This window comes from Schistocerca nitens, chromosome 5 (assembly GCF_023898315.1).
Source record: "Schistocerca nitens isolate TAMUIC-IGC-003100 chromosome 5, iqSchNite1.1, whole genome shotgun sequence".
NCBI lineage: Eukaryota > Metazoa > Arthropoda > Insecta > Orthoptera > Acrididae > Schistocerca > Schistocerca nitens.
The window spans coordinates 602610133-602630309 of NC_064618.1; the positions used below are offsets into that span (position 1 = coordinate 602610133).

A 20177-nucleotide genomic window follows, 5' to 3' on the forward strand; every position below is an offset into this window, starting at 1 on the left:
AGAAATTCTTGAAAGGCTGTAAGGGACGAAATTCTTGAAAGGCTGTAAGGGACGATTTTGAAGTAGTGGTCGTGGCTCAAGTTGGGATCATGCTCGGAACTGTTCAAGGCAGGGTTCAATATCAGGTTTGTTGTAGGAAAGGATTTGGGATCATGTTGCAAAGTGATATTTCCAGCTGACATTATGTGTTAAGGGAAAGTTGGTCCTTCACCAAAGTAGTACAATTAAATTCTGTAATAATGTTTAGCATAATAATGTTTAAGAATGCAAAATTTTTTAAATATTTCGATTTGAGGTTAACGTGATTTTCTTGGTTAATGAGGGGACCATAACTGATCAAGTTTATGCCATTTTTTTTTTCCACCCACCTTGCAACTAAAAATACTTGGTCTGCATCCTCATACTAATTGCACTTATGCAAGCAAGCCACCTAGTCAGTTTCAGTTAATGAAAGTTAATGTTTCTACCTTGATTATCGTTTCTCACTGTAATTTCAGCACATTTTCTTCCCAAGTGTTTCTCTTTCCGGGGTTAATACTGTTAAGCTCGGCAGATATTTCTTTTCATCTGATTTATTTAATGTGAAGTGGACTAATCAGATCCATGGTGTAGCTGCAAGACCAGACACTTTTTCGGAATGAAGAGTTACTAGTTCACTCAGTTATCTTACATATTATTTACTGTTGTGCAGTTACAGGTTTTACCCCCCCCCCCCCCATTATTCTGACTTATTTCCTTTCATTCCATTACAGACTGTCTCCGATCACGATCATTGAGTCAGGTGTTAAGAGTACGAAGGAAATTTTAATTGTTAGCGAAGACTGTCAAACTCATTCAATGATGCAACAAAGTGAACTTTAGTTCGAGTCTCGGTCCGGCACACAGTTTTAATCTGCCAGGAAGTTTCATATCAGCACTCACTCCACTGCAGAGTGAAAATCTCATTCTGGGAAGTGAACTTTAGTTTGGAGTACCTGTAAATTATTGCATGCACTCCTCCTTATCATTGCGCAGTGGTGTCACTGATCGCGAAATCGGTGTTTTCATTTTGGAAAAAAAGGAAACTTCTTGCATTTGTGGGGGTTGTAGCACATCACAACACACTGTTTGTACTCGTCAGTAACAACCTATTGTACAATGTACCATGGCCTACGATAGTAGCTCTCGTTACGATCATGTATTGATGTGTCAGACATATCAAGCTACTCTAATGAGCAGAGGATTCTGTATAACAGTTCCAACTGCAGTGTGATCACACCTTCTGTTAAATTACTCCTCATTTAACCTGTGTGCACAAATGTAACCCACAGTCTTTTCTACTGTATTTATCCAAATGGCTCCTCGTACTGCCACTGCTTGACAGATTCCCTGAATTATCCAATCGATCTAACAACCATCTACTTCAGTCCATCGATAAACTTTTAGACCATAAGCAGGGGTAGTTTACTATCGATCATGCCTCTGCAGACATTGCTGAAAGATACATTAAGGAGTGTGTAAATGGCATCACCATACCAAGTAAAATTTCTGTTCCTCTTAGCCTGTCCTCATTGGAGTAGCTATATCTACCACATACAAGAAAGGGTATTTTAAGCAATTAAGATCAGCACCACCTATTGTCACCGAGCAGCAAGTGTCAGGTTAATACCATAATTAAGATGTGTGGCACCAATAATGAGAATGTACCGTTGTAAAAAAAATTGCCTTCCATTAGTTTTAAGATGTAGAAACATGTTATTTATTGACTACTATTTCCATGGTGTAAGTAAGTATTGTAGTTCAGAGTAATGTTTTTCTTTTGAACCGTAATTGGAACCTGGTATGTTCACCGTCAAGGAATAGTTCAGTAAAGTGATTAATATTGCAATTTATAACTGTGATTCATTTTTATAGTATTTCAGAGTAAATGTGATACAAGGATTGACAACCTGTACATGGGAGTGTTGTAGTTCTTATCAACTTTTGACAGTACCATAATACCATAAACTTTATTCCTTTTACTGGCACGTAAGTGAAATCAGTTGTTAAAGAGTGTAGCAATCCTTTAAATACCTGCTAGACTGGTCAGGCCTCCCCCCACCCCCACCCCCACCCCCCTCACTTCTGAAATCTTTCCTCGTGAACTCCAATTTAAGTATCCCTTCAATGAAGTTTTACAGACCTGCTGCCAATAACATGTGAGGTCTGGCTACCACATCTGTCACCGGCATGTGACAGCCCTGTGCTGTCATTGTCAGCACCAAGACTCCATCACTGCACTAGGGACCATTGCTATTCTGTGACACCACCATAGGAGTTATCCTTCCAACATTCTGCATTATAGTAGTCCTCTTGGCCTCAAATCTATGGTATCCTCGTGCTCAGCACTTCTACTCTGCTCCAGGATTCTAGCTTCACTCATCCTGAAATCGCAATCTGGTCCTCACAGTCTCCCTTTCCTCTGTTCTGTCAGCCCTCCCAAATCTCTCCCTCTCTGGTGCACCATCTTTACTCCTACATTACTTGTATTAATTCATGTAAATAAGAAGTATAAATAATGGCATGAAAGGAAGAAATGGAAGAAAGTAAAGCAGCACCAAAAGACTTGCACTGTTCATGCACAGCTTTGTATGCCAAAACCAAAATGCTACTATATACATTTTCCAAATTAAACATGAAACTTTATTAGCTACATGGGACTACTACAAACTCAGTTAGAAGCAGATATTTCACAATTCTTTTGTGAAATTTAATTCAACACAAAAGTATAATTTAAGCTATTGCATCCCAACAAATGTATCCTGTACAACAATGTTGCATGAAACACAAATGGCCAGAAGTTAAACACAGTACTACCCTTTTTCTTTTACTGCATTGTAACAAAAGAGTAAACGAGGGTACAAATTTTTAACATTTGGATTACACAGTCAGACATACAATAAACTATAATCACATTACACAATTAAAAATGAATAAACGTGCAAATCAAATTAATGCATTTTACAAGTGATCCAATATGCCTTCTACAACAAATGATCGTGATATTGTCTGCAAGTACGGTATTTGTTCCCAAGTAAGATTAGACATCCCATTTCTTGTGCATCAGCTTTCCCCATATATCTCCTTTGTAATATTAGAGAGAGAGTATGGCAACAGAATTAGTTGTCTTCCACACAACATTTGAAAGATTAGTTCAGATGCGAAAGATTAATTTAGATTGTCAGAAGGGAGAGATTAATTTAGATTGTCAGAACTGTAAACTGTGCAGTATAATTAACATCCTAGCAGATTTCCACGATCTTTAAAAGATTTAAAAGAATGATTTTTGGAACTGTGTTCCAAAAAACTTTTAAAAAACAAGCAACCACAACAATGTAATATTGGAAGAAATCGTGATGAGTTCATGCCCTACAAACCTGTGTACTACAATTTTTTTCAAGTCAACAACAACCTGCTTTTCTTCCTTAATGAAAGAATTATGTAAGTTACTGCTTACCTTAAATTCTCGAATCTCCTCATAATTCCTGCCTCGCATAAGAAATTCTCCTTTTAATAAACTGTCTCCCATGAATGATGGCTCCAGCTTAAAGAAAAAGTAATACAGGTGGAAGAAGGCAGTAACAACATTTGAGTACTACAAATAGCAAATAACAAGAAACAAACAGGGTAAGGTGTGATCCTACCTTCCTCTTCAACACCTGTTGAGTAATTAAGGTATTGCTGTTCCACAACCAAACTAAGTCTTTATACACTGCACGAGTATCTGAAATACAATTAAATTGTTTCATTCTACTCACATTTTTATATTAAAAGTTTCAATATACATGGTTAACTACTGGTTTATTTTTTGTGAGAAATATTTGCAGCAATTTTCAAAACCTGCTATGGTGGAACTATTAGATCAGCTATGCAACAGGTGAATTTAATTCAATTTATGTGAGTTCTATATTGCAAAGCAATTTCCTTTTACACAAAGATACTGTTCAGTTCATTCCACACATACTTTGGCATGTAAATTTGCGACAATACCACAAGAGAGAGAAAAATCTGAGCCATACTTCTTACAACTGCTAAATTATTATCCACATTGTGTTTCACTAAAATTTATTATACACAATATGGTTTATAGACTGTTAATGACAATAGTGTAAACAATTCTCAAAGCAACATTTTTCTTTGATAAAATATTTGGAACTTATGAACCACAAAACCACGTGATCTTCAAAATTCAAGTCCCACTAATAATTCTGTGTTACTATAGCACTGACATGCCTCAAATGAAATCTTTCATTCACCACTTTACAACGAACACCTTGTTTTTTTCCCCAAAAAACAGGTTTTTAAAAGGTTATAAACAATCAAAACTTTCCTGTTACATTTTAATCTTAAAAGGCAACTATTTCTAAATTCAGATAGGATAGATTTGTAGCACCATTTTTCTGTTTCCAAGACTACATTACTTTCTTAAAATAACATGTTAGTTAAGCAGATATTTAAATTATAAATCAAAAGGTGATACACTTGTCTTTGGCTCTGAGCAATATGCGACTTAGCATCTGAGGTCATCAGTCACACTTGTCTTTGTCACCTACATAATTTTCATTCATTATCTCATTAACACTTTGAGGTAGGTCCATCATCAGATCTGTGGTATGAAACATACAATAAAAGACAAGATATTAAAAGACATAAACCACAGCACAGCAGTCAAGGTGAGAAATAAATCTGTCAAAAACAGTACAAAATACTATGTCGCCTCCTACCACCCTCTGTAACATCCTCAGTGCCCAAACTGACACAAGCAGATCGATATGGCACAAAGTAAACACTTTTGCCAGTAGGTGGCATTTATAACAGTGAGCATACGACAATAGGCAAACTGTTGTAGGACAAAGTTTAGTAAAAAAAATTACTTAACTGACATTGTAGTTAATAAAGGTATATTGTAACACAGACGCAGCTGTTACATTCCAAGCTGCTATATTCTGAACATAGGAAAATGAAGCAGTTCAATTTACAAGTTTCATCTAAAATATTAAAAGCAATGTTATGCTGAACATTAGAGTTACAAATAACTCAATAAATAAAAACCTTAAAAATGTGGAAAGAATAGAGGGGGTACATTTCTTACGATTACATGGAACCATTGTCAATCACAGTCAAGTAGCAGTTAATGGTAGTGGCACTGAGATCGGCCATTACAATTGCACTACAAAAATTGTCACGAATTTCTGTTACAAATTCCTACCAATAAGGTCGTATTCATGATAATTTGATAAAATTTTGAGGAAGTGAACTAGGAATGTTAAGAGGAATTCATCAAATTGGTCCAATTTCCCTTTCTTTTAATTACTTTACCTTTAATAATAAGTTACATCACTGTCCATCACTAATTTGTATCATATGATCAACTAGAAAACAAGGAAGTCTACCAGGTAATTTTAGTGCATTTGAGGAATCCTGTGTGCAGGAAGAGACCCGAATTGTTGAAAAACCACGCTTGGATGTTGCATCGCGATAATGCACTGGTTGCTTCTCTTCCGCAGGTATCTGGCAAAACTTCAGGCTCCCGTTGTACCCCATCCACCCTATTCTCCAGACGTAACCCCATCAGACTTTTTCCCATTTCCCAAACTTAAAACCATGCTGAAAGGATGTTATTCAAAAAGCAATGCAGCAAGAGATCTGCATCCCATATTAGAAAGCACGTTCCAAAAGTAGGAGAAATGTTGGGAACTGTGTATAGCATATGGAGGGGACCAATTTGAAGGGAACAGTGCTTAAAATGCAGTACAATGAGTTGTAAGAAGTTATAAGCAAAGTTAAGTCTTTTTTGAACATGCCTCATATAATTTACTTGAGAATAAATTTCCAGTTTTCATCCTAAAATTTCGCAGCAAAGTGTTATCTTATACCATACACATGTGGGCAATATTATTACCTTATTTTAAGGCAATGAAGATCAAATCGCAGGTCTGCTATCACCTTGAAAGCTCTGCAACTATGTATAAGGTTCACCACCAAGACTGAAAGAAAACCAAGTGCTCAATTCTTGACTTTTCAGCAAGGAAGTCAGATAAATTAGCAGTTGCTGGTGTCTATCACCAACTCACTTACACAGAGGGTATCATTAGCCAAGATTCCTGTCACTCTTCACAGTGTAAGTATTCTTATTTTTGTGCTATGTTACATAAACTCAAAAAATTAAGCTCTGGTGATGAGTGTTCAAATGGCTCTGAGCACTATGGTACTTAACTTCTGAGGTCATCAGTCCCCTAGAACTTGGAACTACTTAAACCTAACTAACCTAAGGACATCACACACATCCATGTCCGAGGCAGGATTCGAACCTGCGACCGTAGCGCTCGCGCGGTTCCAGACTGTAGCGCCTAGAACCGCTCGGCCACCCCGGCCGGCTGCTGATGAGTGTGAACTCAGTATTACTACTCCAGTTGGTCAACCCAATGGATAAAAAACAACAAATGCATTGAACTTGCTCCATTCCATTCTTTCAGTAATACCCACAAAAAAACTGTCTCTGATTCAAAAAAAGAAAAACGGTAATATGTATGACATGTGAGACATGGCAGAGAGACACTTTTTTTCACATTCACATTCATTTCTGAACATAACAACAGGCAACTTCTTAAGTTGATGAACAGAATCATTTGTTGGAGAATGTATTAATTTATTAATGCAAGCTGCATCTAAATTAGGTGTTTGTTCTAGAATATGGGAATTTTTATTGAGTAGCGCACCGCTATCTAGGGTGGCATTCAAAAGCCATGTTTGCCCATTGTCACAGGAGGCGGAGAGGTGCAAACGCAGGAGACGCGAATCTGCTATATGGGCAGAAGAGAGATCCCAGAGAGTGCCAAAAGTGAGACGTCTCATGTTCTAGAAGCTTGGAGTTGACATACTTTCATCAAAACTAATATTAAGAAGCAGTTTTACAGGAATGCCATCCTGTAGCAACCGCTACACATAGCTCTGGGGAAAAAAGAGTAAAAATATGGTTTGTAGTAAACAACACATCAATTGTAAAATTATTACAAGTAAAGCTCAGATCCCCCCTCCATGAGCAAAGGACCTTGCCGTTGGTGGGGAGGCTTTCGTGCCTCAGCGATACAGATGGCCATACCGTAGGTGCAACCATAATGGACGGGTATCTGTTGAGAGGCCAGACAAATGTTTGGTTCCTGTCTGGATGATTGACTGATCTCGACTTGTAACTAACCAAAACGGCCTTGCTGTGCTGGTACTGTGAATGGCTGAAAGCAAGGGGAAACTACAGCAGTAATTTTTCCCGAGGGCATGCAGCTTTACTGTATGGTTAAATGATGATGGCGTCCTCTTGGGTAAAATATTCCGGAGATAAAATAATCCCCCATTCGGATCTCCGGGCGGGGACTACTCAAGAGGATGTTGTTATCATGAGAAAGAAAACTGGCGTTCTACGGATCGGAGCTCGGAATGTCAGATCCCTTAATTGGGCAGGTAGGTTAGAAAATTTAAAAAGGGAAATGAATAGGTTAAAGTTAGATATAGTGGGAATTAGTGAAGTTTGGTGGCAGGAGGAACAAGACTTTTGGTCAGGTGAACACAGGGTTATAAATACAAAATCAAATAGGGGTAATGCAGGAGTAGGTTTAATAATGAATAAAAAAATGGGAGTGTGGGTAAGCTACCACAAACAGCATAGTGAACGCATTATTGTGGCCAATAGGCACGAAGCCCATGCCTACTACAGTAGTACAAGTTTATATGCCAACTAGTTCTTTCAAATTCTAAAGGTGGCAGGGGTAAAATACAGGGAGCGAAAGGCTATTTACAATTTGTACAGAAACCAGATGGCAGTTATAAGAGTCGAGGGGCATGAAAGGGAAGCAGTGGTTGGGAAGGGAGTGACACAGGGTTGTAGCCTATCCCCAATGTTATTCAATCTGTATATTGAGCAAGCAGTAAAGGAAACAAAAGAAAAATTCAGAGTAGGTATTAAAGTCCAAAGAGAAGAAATAAAAACTTGGAGGTTCGCCGATGACATTGTAATTCTGTCAGAGACAGCAAAGGATTTGGAAGAGCAGTTGAACTGAATGGACTGTGTCTTGAAAGGAGGATATAAGATGAACATCAACAAAGGCAAAACGAGGATAATGAAATGTAGTAGAGTTAACTTGGGTGATGCTGAGGGAATTAGATTAGGAAATGAGACACTTAAAGCAGTAAAAGAGTTTTGCTAACTGGGGAGCAAAATAACTGATGATGGTTGAAGTAGAGAAGATATAAAATGTAGACTGGCAATGGCAAGGAAAGCGTTTCTGAAGAAGAGGAATTTGTTAACATCAAGTGTAGATTTAAGTGTCAGAAAGTCGTTTCTGAAAGTATTTGTATGGAGTGTAGCCATGTATGGAAGTGAAACATGGACGATAAATAATTTGGACAAGAAGAGAATAGAAGATTTCGATATGTGGTGCTACAGAAGAATGCTGAAGATTAGATGGGTAGATCACATAAGTAATGAGGAGGTATTGAATAGAATTGGGGAGAAGAGGAGTTTGTGGCACAACTTGACAAGAAGAAGGGACCAGTTGGTAGGACATCAAGGGATCAAAAATTTAGCATTGGAGGGCAGCGTGGAGGGTAAAAATCGTAGAGGGAGACCAAGAGATGAATACACTAAGCAGATTCAGAAGGATATAGGTTGCAGTAAGTACTGGGAAATGAAGAAGCTTGCAAAGGATAGAGTAGCATAGAGAGCTGCATCAAACCAGTCTCAGGACTGAAGACAACAACAACAACAACAACAACAACAATGCTCAGATTGAGTAGGTGCGGGTTATGGGTGTGACAGAGAAACAGAGGTTGGTTACAAAAAGTTACTTGTCTGACATAACAGTCACAAACATAACATAACAAAGCAGTTACAAGTAGCAGTAGTATCTCCTTGTTCTCAGCGTATTATGATGGGTGTCGGCTGAAGTTAGACTATGTAGCTGGTGACAGCTCAACCTCAGTGGTTAACTTATATATGTTCTTTTTCTTATGGGTTTTTGTTTTTTTATGTTGTACTAGATTAGGTGTTTATACTGTTATAATTGCTGGCTGGTCTTCTAATTCAAATTATTCTTTACTAGGTTCTCTTCGTTCTGTTGCTCAAACAATTTCATATGAAGTTAGTTTGGCTTTAATTTTATTATCTTTAATTATTTTAATTGGTAGTTTTAACATATTTGATTTTATAAATTATCAGCTTTATTGTTGATTTATTATTATTTCTTTTGCTTTAGCTTTAGCTTGTTTTGCTTCTTGTTTAGCTGAAACTAATCGTACTCCTTTTGACTTTGCCGAGGGTGAATCTGAGTTAGTTTCAGGTTTTAATATTGAATACGGTGCAGGCGGGTTTACTTTAATTTTTTTAGCTGAGTATACTAGAATTGTTTTTATAAGAATGTTACTAGCTTTAATTTTTTTAGGTGGTGACTTTTATTCTTTTATATTTTTTATTAAGCTTGCTGTTATGTCCTTTGGTTTTATTTGAGTTCGGGGGACATTACCACGTTTTCGTTATGATAAGTTAATGTACTTAGCTTGAAAAAGTTTTTTGCCTTTATCTTTAAATTTTTTTATTTTCTTTGTTGGTTTAAAGATTTTATTTATTTCATTTATTTAGTGAAATTTTTTAAGGAAAGTTAATAGAAGAGTTAAACTTCTAGTTTTATGTTTTCAAAACATATGCTTTTCCTAAGCTAATTAACTTATTATTCCTTAATTAGTTTATCTCATGCGTTTGCAACATGAACATTAATTAAGAAGTATGTAAAGTAGATGATTGTTAAGATTTGTCCTGTTATAATGTAAGGTTCTTCAACAGGTCGTTTACCAATTCATGTTAATAAGCATACAACAACTACTATAATTCAGAATAAAATCTGATTAATAGGATAGAATTGAATACCCCGGAATGGTGTTTTATTATAAAATGGTAAAATTATTAAGATTCTAATTGATAAGAATAATGCAATAACACCTCCTAGCTTATTAGGAATTGATCGTAGAATTGCATATGCAAATAAGAAATATCATTCTGGTTGAATATGGACAGGGGTTACTAATGGGTTAGCAGGTACAAAATTATCTGGATCTCCTAGTAGGTAAGGATTAATCAAGCACAGTATAATTAATAATGATGTTATTAATACAAATGTAATAGAGTCCTTGAAAGTAAAGTATGGGTGAAATGGGATTTTTTCAATATCTCCGTTTAGGCCTAAAGGGTTATTAGATCCTGTTTGGTGAAGAAAAAATAAATGAATTGCTGCTATTGCAGCAATAATAAACGGTAGTACAAAATGGAATGTGAAGAATCGATTTAATGTTGCATTATCAACAGCAAACCCCCCTCATACTCATTGAACTAAATCTCTTCCTAAATATGGAATTGCTGATAATAAATTAGTAATTACTGTCGCACCTCAGAATGATATTTGACCTCAAGGTAAAACATATCCTATAAATGCAGTTGCTATAACTAAGAATAGGATTACTGTACCAATTATTCAGGTGTGTATGTATATATAAGATCCATAGTAAATTCCTCGTCCGACATGTAAATAAATACAAATAAAAAATATAGAAGCTCCATTTGCATGTAAGGTTCGAATAATTCAGTCATTATTTACGTCTCGGCAGATGTGAACTACACTACTAAATGCTATTTCAATATTTGATGTATAATGTATAGCTAAAAATAGTCCAGTTACAATTTGAATTACCAAACATAATCCTAGTAGGGACCCAAAATTCCATCAAAATGAAATATTTGTTGGTGCAGGTAAATCAACTAAAGAGTTATTAATGATTTTAATTAAAGGATGTCTCAATCATAAGGGTTTATTCATTAGTAAATTATCTTATTTTACGAATAGGCCCCTGGTTAATATTGGTGATTTTAACAACTGCTAATAGTGCTAAAAATAAATAAATTATTATTATTGTGATAATGAATGTTGGTCTATTATATAGTTTTTCTAAAGATATTGTTATTGCTTGATAATTGATTGAATTATCAATATTTAAAGTTTCAGTATTTTTGAAAAAGTCTATAAATATTGTTATATCTAAAATAATTAATGTTAATACGATAAATATTCATATTGTTAAGGTAATAATTATCGTAATTGATTTAGGCTGAAATATTTCGTTTGATGCAATTCTCGTAATATAAATAAATAGAACTAATATACCACCAAGAAACGTTAAAAATAAAATATATGATAATCAATATCTTTCCATTATTGTTCCTGTTATTAGCCCAACTAGAAAAGTTTGAAGGATAATGAAAAGTATTATTGATATTGGGTGTCTTAATTTAATAAAATTAATATTTATTACGTTAGATAGCGATATAATTATTATTTTGATCATTTCAGGGGTTAGTTTTATTAAAAATATCGGTTTTGGGGACCGATGATGAAAAAGCTTTTTCACCTCTGAAGTTTTAAAAGTGGGGGCTGAACTTATTTCCGGTTTACAAGACCGGCGTTTTTTTAAACTATTAAAACTAATGTTTATATTCTCTGTCTTTACTTCTTTATTGATTTATTTTGCTGGTGTTTATGTTTTTTCTTCTAAACGTAAGCATTTATTAATGGTTCTTTTGAGATTAGAATATATTGTTCTTTCTTTATTTATATTGGTTATTGTTTTTCTTATTGAGTTTGATTATGATTATTTTTTTCCTGTTATTTTTTTGGTTTTTTTCTGTTTGTGAAGGTGCTTTAGGTCTTTCTATTTTAGTTTCAATAATTCGTTCTCATGGAAATGATTTTTTTAATTCTTTTGTTTTATCTTTATGTTAAAGTATTTATTTATAACTATTTTTTTGATCCCTCTTTGTTTGGTTAATAATTGTTGATGGTTGGTTCATTCTTTAATGTTTCTATCTAGTTTTGTTTTTATGATTTGTTTTTATTCATATGCTGATTTAAATATGATTAGATATTATTTTGGTATTGATTATTTTTCTTTTAGTTTGATTTTGCTTAGTTTTTGAATTTGTTCTTTAATAATTACTGCTAGAGGTTCAGTTTATTTAAGTTCTTATCATTCTAAATTTTTTGTCTTTATAGTCTTAATTTTAATGATTATGCTTTATTGTTCATTTGCTAGATTGAGTCTTCTTTCTTTCTATATTTTTTTTTAGGCTAGATTGGTTCCTACTTTACTTTTAATTTTAGGTTGAGGTTATCAACCTGAACGTTTACAGGCTGGTGTTTATTTAATTTTTTATACTCTGGTTGCTAGATTGCCTTTATTGTTAGTGTTATTTAGGGTTTATGATTTTTCTAATACTTTGTATTTTCCTTTATTGGTTGATTTTGGTTCTTATTATTTTATATTTTATGTGTTTATAATTCTTGCTTTTTTAGTTAAGATGCCGATATTTTTGGTTCATTTATGGCTTCCTAAGGCTCATGTTGAGGCCCCTATTTCAGGTAGAATGATTCTTGCTGGTGTTTTATTAAAGTTAGGTGGTTACGGTATTTTCCGTGTTATGAAGGTTATTTCTTATTTGGGTTTAAAGTTTAATTATTTTTGATTGTCTTTAGGTTTATCTGGTGGGGTTATTGTTAGATTTATTTGTTTTCGTCAGGTTGATTTAAAGTCTTTAATTGCATATTCTTCTGTTGCTCATATAAGAATGGTTATTGGAGGATTTATAACTATGAATTGATGAGGTTGTATAGGTTCTCTTTCTTTAATGGTTGGTCATGGTTTGTGTTCTTCTGGTTTATTTTGTTTATCTAATATTATTTATGAGCGTTTAGGTAGACGAAGATTATTAATTAACAAGAGTATAATTAATTTGATACCAAGAATGGCTTTATGATGATTCCTTTTGAGATCATCTAATATAGCTGCTCCTCCTTCTTTGAATTTGGTTGGTGAGCTTAGATTATTAAATAGAATTTATTACTAGATCAGCTGAGGTCTGTGAAGTGTGTCTATGTACAGTCACTTAGGAAGTGACTGTTCATATCACAAAGCTGAATTTTCTACTGTGACAATAACGATAGATTTAGACGTGGCTAGAACAGATGACCAAAGCTTTTCTCTTGCTGTGTGGCTATAGTTAAACTTTCACTACTTGAGCCAATGTGAACAGAATAGTATTTACTGTATGGCTGCCCAACTTTATAGGATTGATGTTCAGCCTTTGCATTGCAGGATTTGCATTATTAGCTGTGTGTGTGTTGTGAATTACCGTTAGGTGCCAGCACTGGTACGTCAAAGTACAGTTGAAGCAAGTATGAGTGTGCATTATGCACTTATGGAGCAGGGGGTGGGGTGGGGGATACTCCAACACCAAGAAGGACTTGTGGGACAAATGAAAGTTGGTAGGTATGTTTCTTCATCTCAGAGATGAGATGTCTATTCAAATTCTGTGCCAGTCACATAAGAATGGTGCTAGTAGCACAACCATGAGGATGAAAATCCGGTTTGCTTTAAATACATGCTCTAATGGTCATGAGCGTAAATTACCTTTGAGACTGGAAGTGGTGAGTTGATGCTAGCCTAGAATGCCTTTAATGTGACAGACACTTTATCAACATGTCACTGTTTGAAAGAGGTTGTGTAATAGGGCTACAAGAAGCTTGATGTTCCTTCTGTGATAACGCAGGAAGACTAGGTAGGAATATAGCCAGTGTACATGACTTCTGGCTGTGGTCATGAGATTTTACAGTCAACAGAACACTGGGCTCGGGACAGCCATGTGGCACTATGAGAGGGAAGACAATCTTGTTCAGTGTATGACTCTGCATACGCAGCAGCAGTTGGCATCACAGTGACACAATGAACTATTACAAATTGGTTACTTCAAAGACAGCTCTGAGACAGTCGCCTGTAGCATGCATTCCACTAACCCATACGACTGTCGTTTGTGATTGCAGTGGTGTCAAGGGAGCTCATTTGACAGCAAGGTGGAGGCCTGTTGTGCTTTCTAATTGCAGTTGGTTCTGCCTCAGTGCCAGTGGTGGCCTTGTGTTAGTTAGGTGGAGGCCAGGTGAGTGACATCTGGAGTTAAGGTCTCGGATGAGATTTCATATGGCAGCAAGAGCACTTTCTTGGGTATCCCACGCACCTTGGCTGCAGATTGGTATGTCAGCATGGTGATTTTAACTGTCATGCTGGCAATTCACGAATAGCATTCCAGGGGATGTTTTCCAACAGGATATCACTCTGTCACATACTGCTGTCGTAAAGCAACGTGCTCTATGGAGTGTCAACATGTTTCTTGGTTTGCTCTATCACCAGATTGATTTCCACTAATCAAAGTACATATGGGACATCACCAGATGACAACTCCAGTGTCTCCACAACCAGCATTAACCATCCTTACACTGACCAACCAAGTGCAAGGAGCATGAAACTCCATCCCACAAACTGACAGCTGGTACCCGAACTCTAAGGCATGCACATCTGCATGTCTGTGTGCAACATTCTGGCAGAAACCCCGCTTGTTAATGTACCAGCATTTCCAATGGCTTTTTTTTGCACTTTCATTAATCTGGGCTCTTGTAATGTTAATCACTTAAATATGTTACCGAGGCAAATGCATTCCCAAAATGTCATTATTCTACAGCAATTATTTTTTGGTAATACGATTTTTTGTGTCAGTGTAGTTGCAGACGGTTAACATGTGTTTGGACAATATGAGCAGGGCATGACTCAATATATCGACACATTAACGAAATACAGAGGGGTCCTCTTTCTGCACTCAGGTTGAGGAACATAATTCGTGAGTACAAATTAACTTCCAATTTGGGAACTGCTCCTGGGAGAGGCCAACAGCCAATTATACCACGAACTGTTGAAGAAGTTACTGTTGACATGGCTGGCAATACTGAATGCTATGTGCAATCTTCAAGCAGTGCCCGAGTTGTGTCACGAGAGCTGAAAATTCTGTAGTCCACCATTATTTTGGACAGCAGTAAAGTAATATGTAGTGCGGTTCCACACTGTCATGGATACAGATGGTTGTCACATTGAGCAACATTTGTACCCTGGAATGTAAACATGGTACCATCTCATGTGGAAACTAAAATATGTTTCTTGCAGTGGTTTATAATTATTTCTCATCTGCACATCCTTACAAATGTTTCTACAGAGTTTCATTGTCCTACGATCACTCATTTTTCATGGAGTCATCTCGAGTAGCAGAAGTTTAATTATAAACATCCTATGCATCTTCTTAACAATGGTAATGGCAAGTAGGGCTACAGTTTATCATTTAAAAGGGTATACAGGGTGTTACAAAAAGGTACGGCCAACCTTTCAGGAAACATTCTTCACACACAAATAAAGAAAAGATGTTATGTGGACATGTGTCCGGAAATGCTTAATTTCCATGTTAGAGCTCATTTTAGTTTCGTCAGTATGTACTGTACTTCCTCGATTCACCGCCATGATTTCATACGGGATACTCTACCTGTGCTGCTAGAACATGTGCCTTTACAAGTACGACACAACATGTGGTTCATGCAAGATGGAGCTCCAGCACATTTCAGTCGAAGTGTCCGTACGCTTCTCAACAACAGATTCGGTGACCGATGGATTGGTACAGACGGACCAATTCCATGGCCTCCACGCTCTCCTGACCTCAACTCTCTTGACTTTCATTTATGGGGGCATTTGAAAGCTCTTGTCTACGCAACCCCGGTACTAAATGTAGATACTCTTCGTGATCGTATTGTGGACGGCTGTGATACAATACGCCATTCTCCAGGGCTGCATCAGCGCATCAGGGATTCCATGCGACGGAGGGTGGATGCATGTATCCTCGTTAACGGAGGACATTTTGAACATTTCCTGTAACAAAGTGTTTGAAGCCACGCTGGTACGTTCTGTTGCTGTGTGTTTCCATTCCATGATTAATGTGATTTGAAGAGAAGTAATAAAATGAGCTCTAACATGGAAAGTAAGCGTTTCCGGACACATGTCCACATAACATATTTTCTTTCTTTGTGTGTGAGGAATGTTTCCTGAAAGTTTGGCCGTACCTTTTTGTAACACCCTGTATACTCAGTTGTGCGTAGATAACCTCAGATGGCTTTCTGGGTGCAGTTGTGTGTAGAATTTAATAGCTGTGGAAAATCTTGTGGGTCAATATGCTAAGCATCGTCTCTCTTATGTTGTCCCACATGGCAGCATATTTCATTTGATAACCCTCTGGGGTTGTCAAAACTTCTAACGTTTTTGACAAGTAAGAGTGGGTGAAGTGTATGCGCAAACTCCCCACTTCTCTTACACGAGTTGACTTACTTGAGAATGCGCAGCCGATCTTCTTCTCTGGATAGCCGGCTTCTGGAATCTCTACAAACTTCTTCTCCGATGAATGATGCTAGTCATAGGAACCTTTAAGACTCTCTCTCTCTCTCTCTCTCTCTCTCTCTCTCTCTCTCTCTCTCTCTCTCTCTCTCTCTTGTGAAATGAGTTACTCCAAGAATATTTTTCAACAACTATCAGTATATTTGAACTTCCACAAAGAACAAAATACACACTTCTCACATAAACAATTGACTTCTTGTAAGTCACCCGTGCCATCTCACATTAGAAACAATTAAGCTACATTTACAACAGAGTTGGCTTTCTAATCATGGCTCTATTATACAGAAACCATACACCTGTCTTGCCTCCAGCAAGTGCAAGACACGAATTACTTAAAAGTCTAATCTCATTTCTTCATTTGTACCATCACAGTCACTAAACCATCAAAGAATAGCATAGGCCCTTCTCTACACATACACTGAAACTCTATGGATCATGCAGCAGGTACTTGTCGGCCGCCATGTCCACATTTTGCTCGGGACTCTTTTTAGACCTGCACACACAAACATGCAATGCGCAGTAGGTCGGATTTGTCTCTCTCACACTTCTACTTAAAAGATCATGGGTTCGAGATGGAGGAAGGCCAAGTGGTTCTAGAATTTATGCGGAAATTCTCGAAGCACTACATACTGCCCCCCCCTCAGATCGAACACGCGATATTTTATATACCATCATTATGTGTATTTATATCACATAGAATAACAATGCATCTTTCAACAGCATACCTTGTTCTTTTAATAACTGTGAATACCCTTTTTCTTATTATTTACCTACTCTTTTTTTATTTTACTTCAATTATAAAATGTGAATATTTCAATCAATGTTGGAGTTACCTCTTTCAATATCTAAAAATCGTGAGGACCAATTTTTTTTTTCTTTTTTTCTGCCCTTTATCCAATTGTAAATTCCAGGTGTTTATGAGACTTGAGTACTTTATTCTTTATTCTAATTCCTTGTACTATTTCTTCCTTAGTACGAACTAGTATCATTATTTATAGTAGTTTGTAGTCTGGAGGAACTCTGGGGAAATGAAAGTGTTCTTTTCGACCCTCGTAAACTCACATAAAACATAATAAAGCTAGTGGTACATAGAATTCAAACTTACCAGAATAATTCCTATTAAATGTGTGACTTCTGTCACGATACCGTCCTTCGACATAAAAGTTTTCTGGGTTTGGTACCGCGTCATAATGTAAGAACTACTGCTGCTATAGAAAAGCCAACGTTTCGGCCATGATTGCAGCGGCCTCCTTCTGGGTCTAGACCCAGATCGTGGCCGAAATGTTGGCTTTTCTATAGCAGCAGTAGTTTTTACATTATGACGCGGTACCAAACCCAGAAAACTTTTATGTCCAAGGACAGTATCATGACAGAAGTCACACATTTAATAGGAATTATTCGGGTAAGTTTGAATTCTACGTACCACTAGCTTTATTGTGTTTTATGTGAGTTTACAAGGGTTGAAAGAACACTTTCATTTGGTACCGCGTCATAATGTAAAAACTACTGCTGCTATAGAAAAGTCAATGTTCGGCCACGATTGCAGCGGCCTTCTTCTGGGTCTTCCATTCTGGTAGGTACGCCCCTTTATAAAACATCCCTATTCATCAAGCCACAGGTCCTACCTCTATGTAGGTGCGCCTGCCCTATATCCTTAGCAAATGCCGGGTACATCCCCCTTATTCTTTATGAGTAGGCGTCATGGTTCATTGCCCCAGTATACATCTTTATGTACACTACAATTTAATATTTCCTGGTAAAAATAAAATCTATTTTACACTTCACTCTCACTTCTTAGTACCTCCTCTAATACCCAAGACTCCTCTTCCACTCCTCAACTTCTATAGTCTTAGTACATACTATGTCTACACAATATGATCAACTCCCACTACTCTATGACTCATCACTTCATCAGAGTGTTTGCTACCCTGACTTTTCTTCAATGATGATCACAATTAACTCCAACCTTGCTTAGCACTGTTTTATAATTATTCCACAAGCTCTCCTGCTCCTATCTCTCTCGGAGCACGAGTTGATTTTGATTTCTACCATTCTCTCTCTCTCTCTCTCTCCCTCTCTCTCTCTCTCTCTCTCCCCAACTCAAAAAAAACACACACACACACACACCTCTATATACATGTATGTATATACAAGATAAGACCAAAACAAAAAAGGAACAATGCAGAACTATCACTTAAAAAACAAAGTGTGTATCTTTCCAGATGAACACATATATTTTTCCCCTACAAATCCTGGCGGTTCTTACATCCTTTTAATCTGTAACTTCATTGTTTGTGTATTTGTATTTCTTTGTGTGTATGCGGAAGTGTTTATATGTAGTCTGATTCTTCGGCCTTCTTATCTGAAGATAAGTTGTACGTTATTGGAAATCACGGAAACTAGGAAGGACTTCTGCGATAGAAGTAGATGAAAATGGAAAGAGGGAAAAATGGATGGGTCCTCAAACGAGAAGTAAGAAAGGAAAAAAGGTGGATGTGGTTACTAAGCTCGAAGAAGACAAAGAAGACAGCCCCAAATACAGGAAACCCATCCCACCCCCCTTCCCCAGGACCCCTACCTCGCAGGTACTTGAGAGAGAAGCCGGGGGAGGTTTGGTGTTAAATTGTTTCCTACAGAACGGACATTCCCACCTTCACCCTTGAGGTCCCTGAAGGAAATCTTAGCAACCCTATGGAAATGGCAAATGATGATGAATCGGGCACACTTGTTTGCAAGGGTTGTTTGAAAGATGTGGTGCGTGTTTTGTGTTAGTCATGATTTGTGTGTTCTCATAAACCATGCCGTTACCCACAGTACCCACCCCTTTCAAAACTGATACAAACCCTCCCATCTACGTCACATAATATCATGTTTTCCACAAATATAATATTCCATTCAGTTTATTTCGTCTAGAGATCACCTATAATCCGTGATTCTCTTAAGCCAGTCCTTAGGTTATCATCATATCCAGTTTTCTACGTAATCAGATTATAGGACAGTTTAAAAATTCAGAAGCAGATGACAGAATAGTTTAAGATTTGAAGGAAATGCGGTGCACAAAAACTATTCTGGAAGAACCACCGAAAACAACTTGGGATCTGACGGCCGTCACTCCGCCCATTAACTCAGAATGTTAACGTCTCTGGGGCGCAGATGACTCCACCCGGATCCCATGGATTTGATATTAATTTCACTAGAGCAAGTGCAGACCAGTATTTCTCATTAAATTTTGTTTGTAAGTCTCCCCACCTCAAAAAATCACCACTTCACTAGGTAACACATTAGGTGACGATACACTTTTTTCTACTTTGTTTTGGATAAGCTTGGATTCTTTCCACAAGTCATCTATAACCTTTCGGGTATCTGAAAGTTCACAAGAAACAGTACGCGATACGTTCCCAGAGGTTACTCTCACGGCAACTTTTCGATCTATAAGTTCTTCCACCTGTTCCTACAAACTATTTATATTTACAATGTCGGAGGTCACTAGTTTCTCTCCGATATTTCTTTCTACAGTATCTACTCGTGTATTCATGCCCATAATTTGCAACTGGATAATTGGTATTAAATTCTCTTGCTTATCAACGCTTTCTCTTACGGTATGTAATCTCTGCTTTACAGCATCAAACTGAACATTACATACATTTTCAAATGATCCTAACTTTTCCTTGATTTCAGTTTCTACCGTATTACATTTTTCCTCAGTATCAAGTTCTAACCTTTTTACTAAATCTTGGAATTGTTCATTCTGTCTCTGATTAAAGTCAGTGAAGAGTTTACTTACATGAATGTCCAATGAATTGGTTAGT

At 36.8% G+C, this 20177-nt stretch overlaps 1 protein-coding gene across 2 annotated transcripts in view; it reads right to left on the bottom strand.

Annotated features, from left to right (window-relative positions):
- LOC126260083 (PC-esterase domain-containing protein 1A-like) overlaps nt 1-20177 on the bottom strand; it is a 282597-nt gene that overhangs the window by 141057 nt on the left and 121363 nt on the right. The window contains exons 3-4 of one of the 2 annotated variants that reach the window (XM_049957291.1): nt 3663-3742; nt 3476-3562 (exon numbers count right to left, since the gene is read on the bottom strand). In XM_049957291.1, the coding sequence (XP_049813248.1) occupies nt 3476-3562; nt 3663-3742 (167 nt within the window). The remainder of the gene's footprint in view (nt 1-3475; nt 3563-3662; nt 3743-20177) is intronic. The other variant, XM_049957292.1, reaches the window with a different exon arrangement.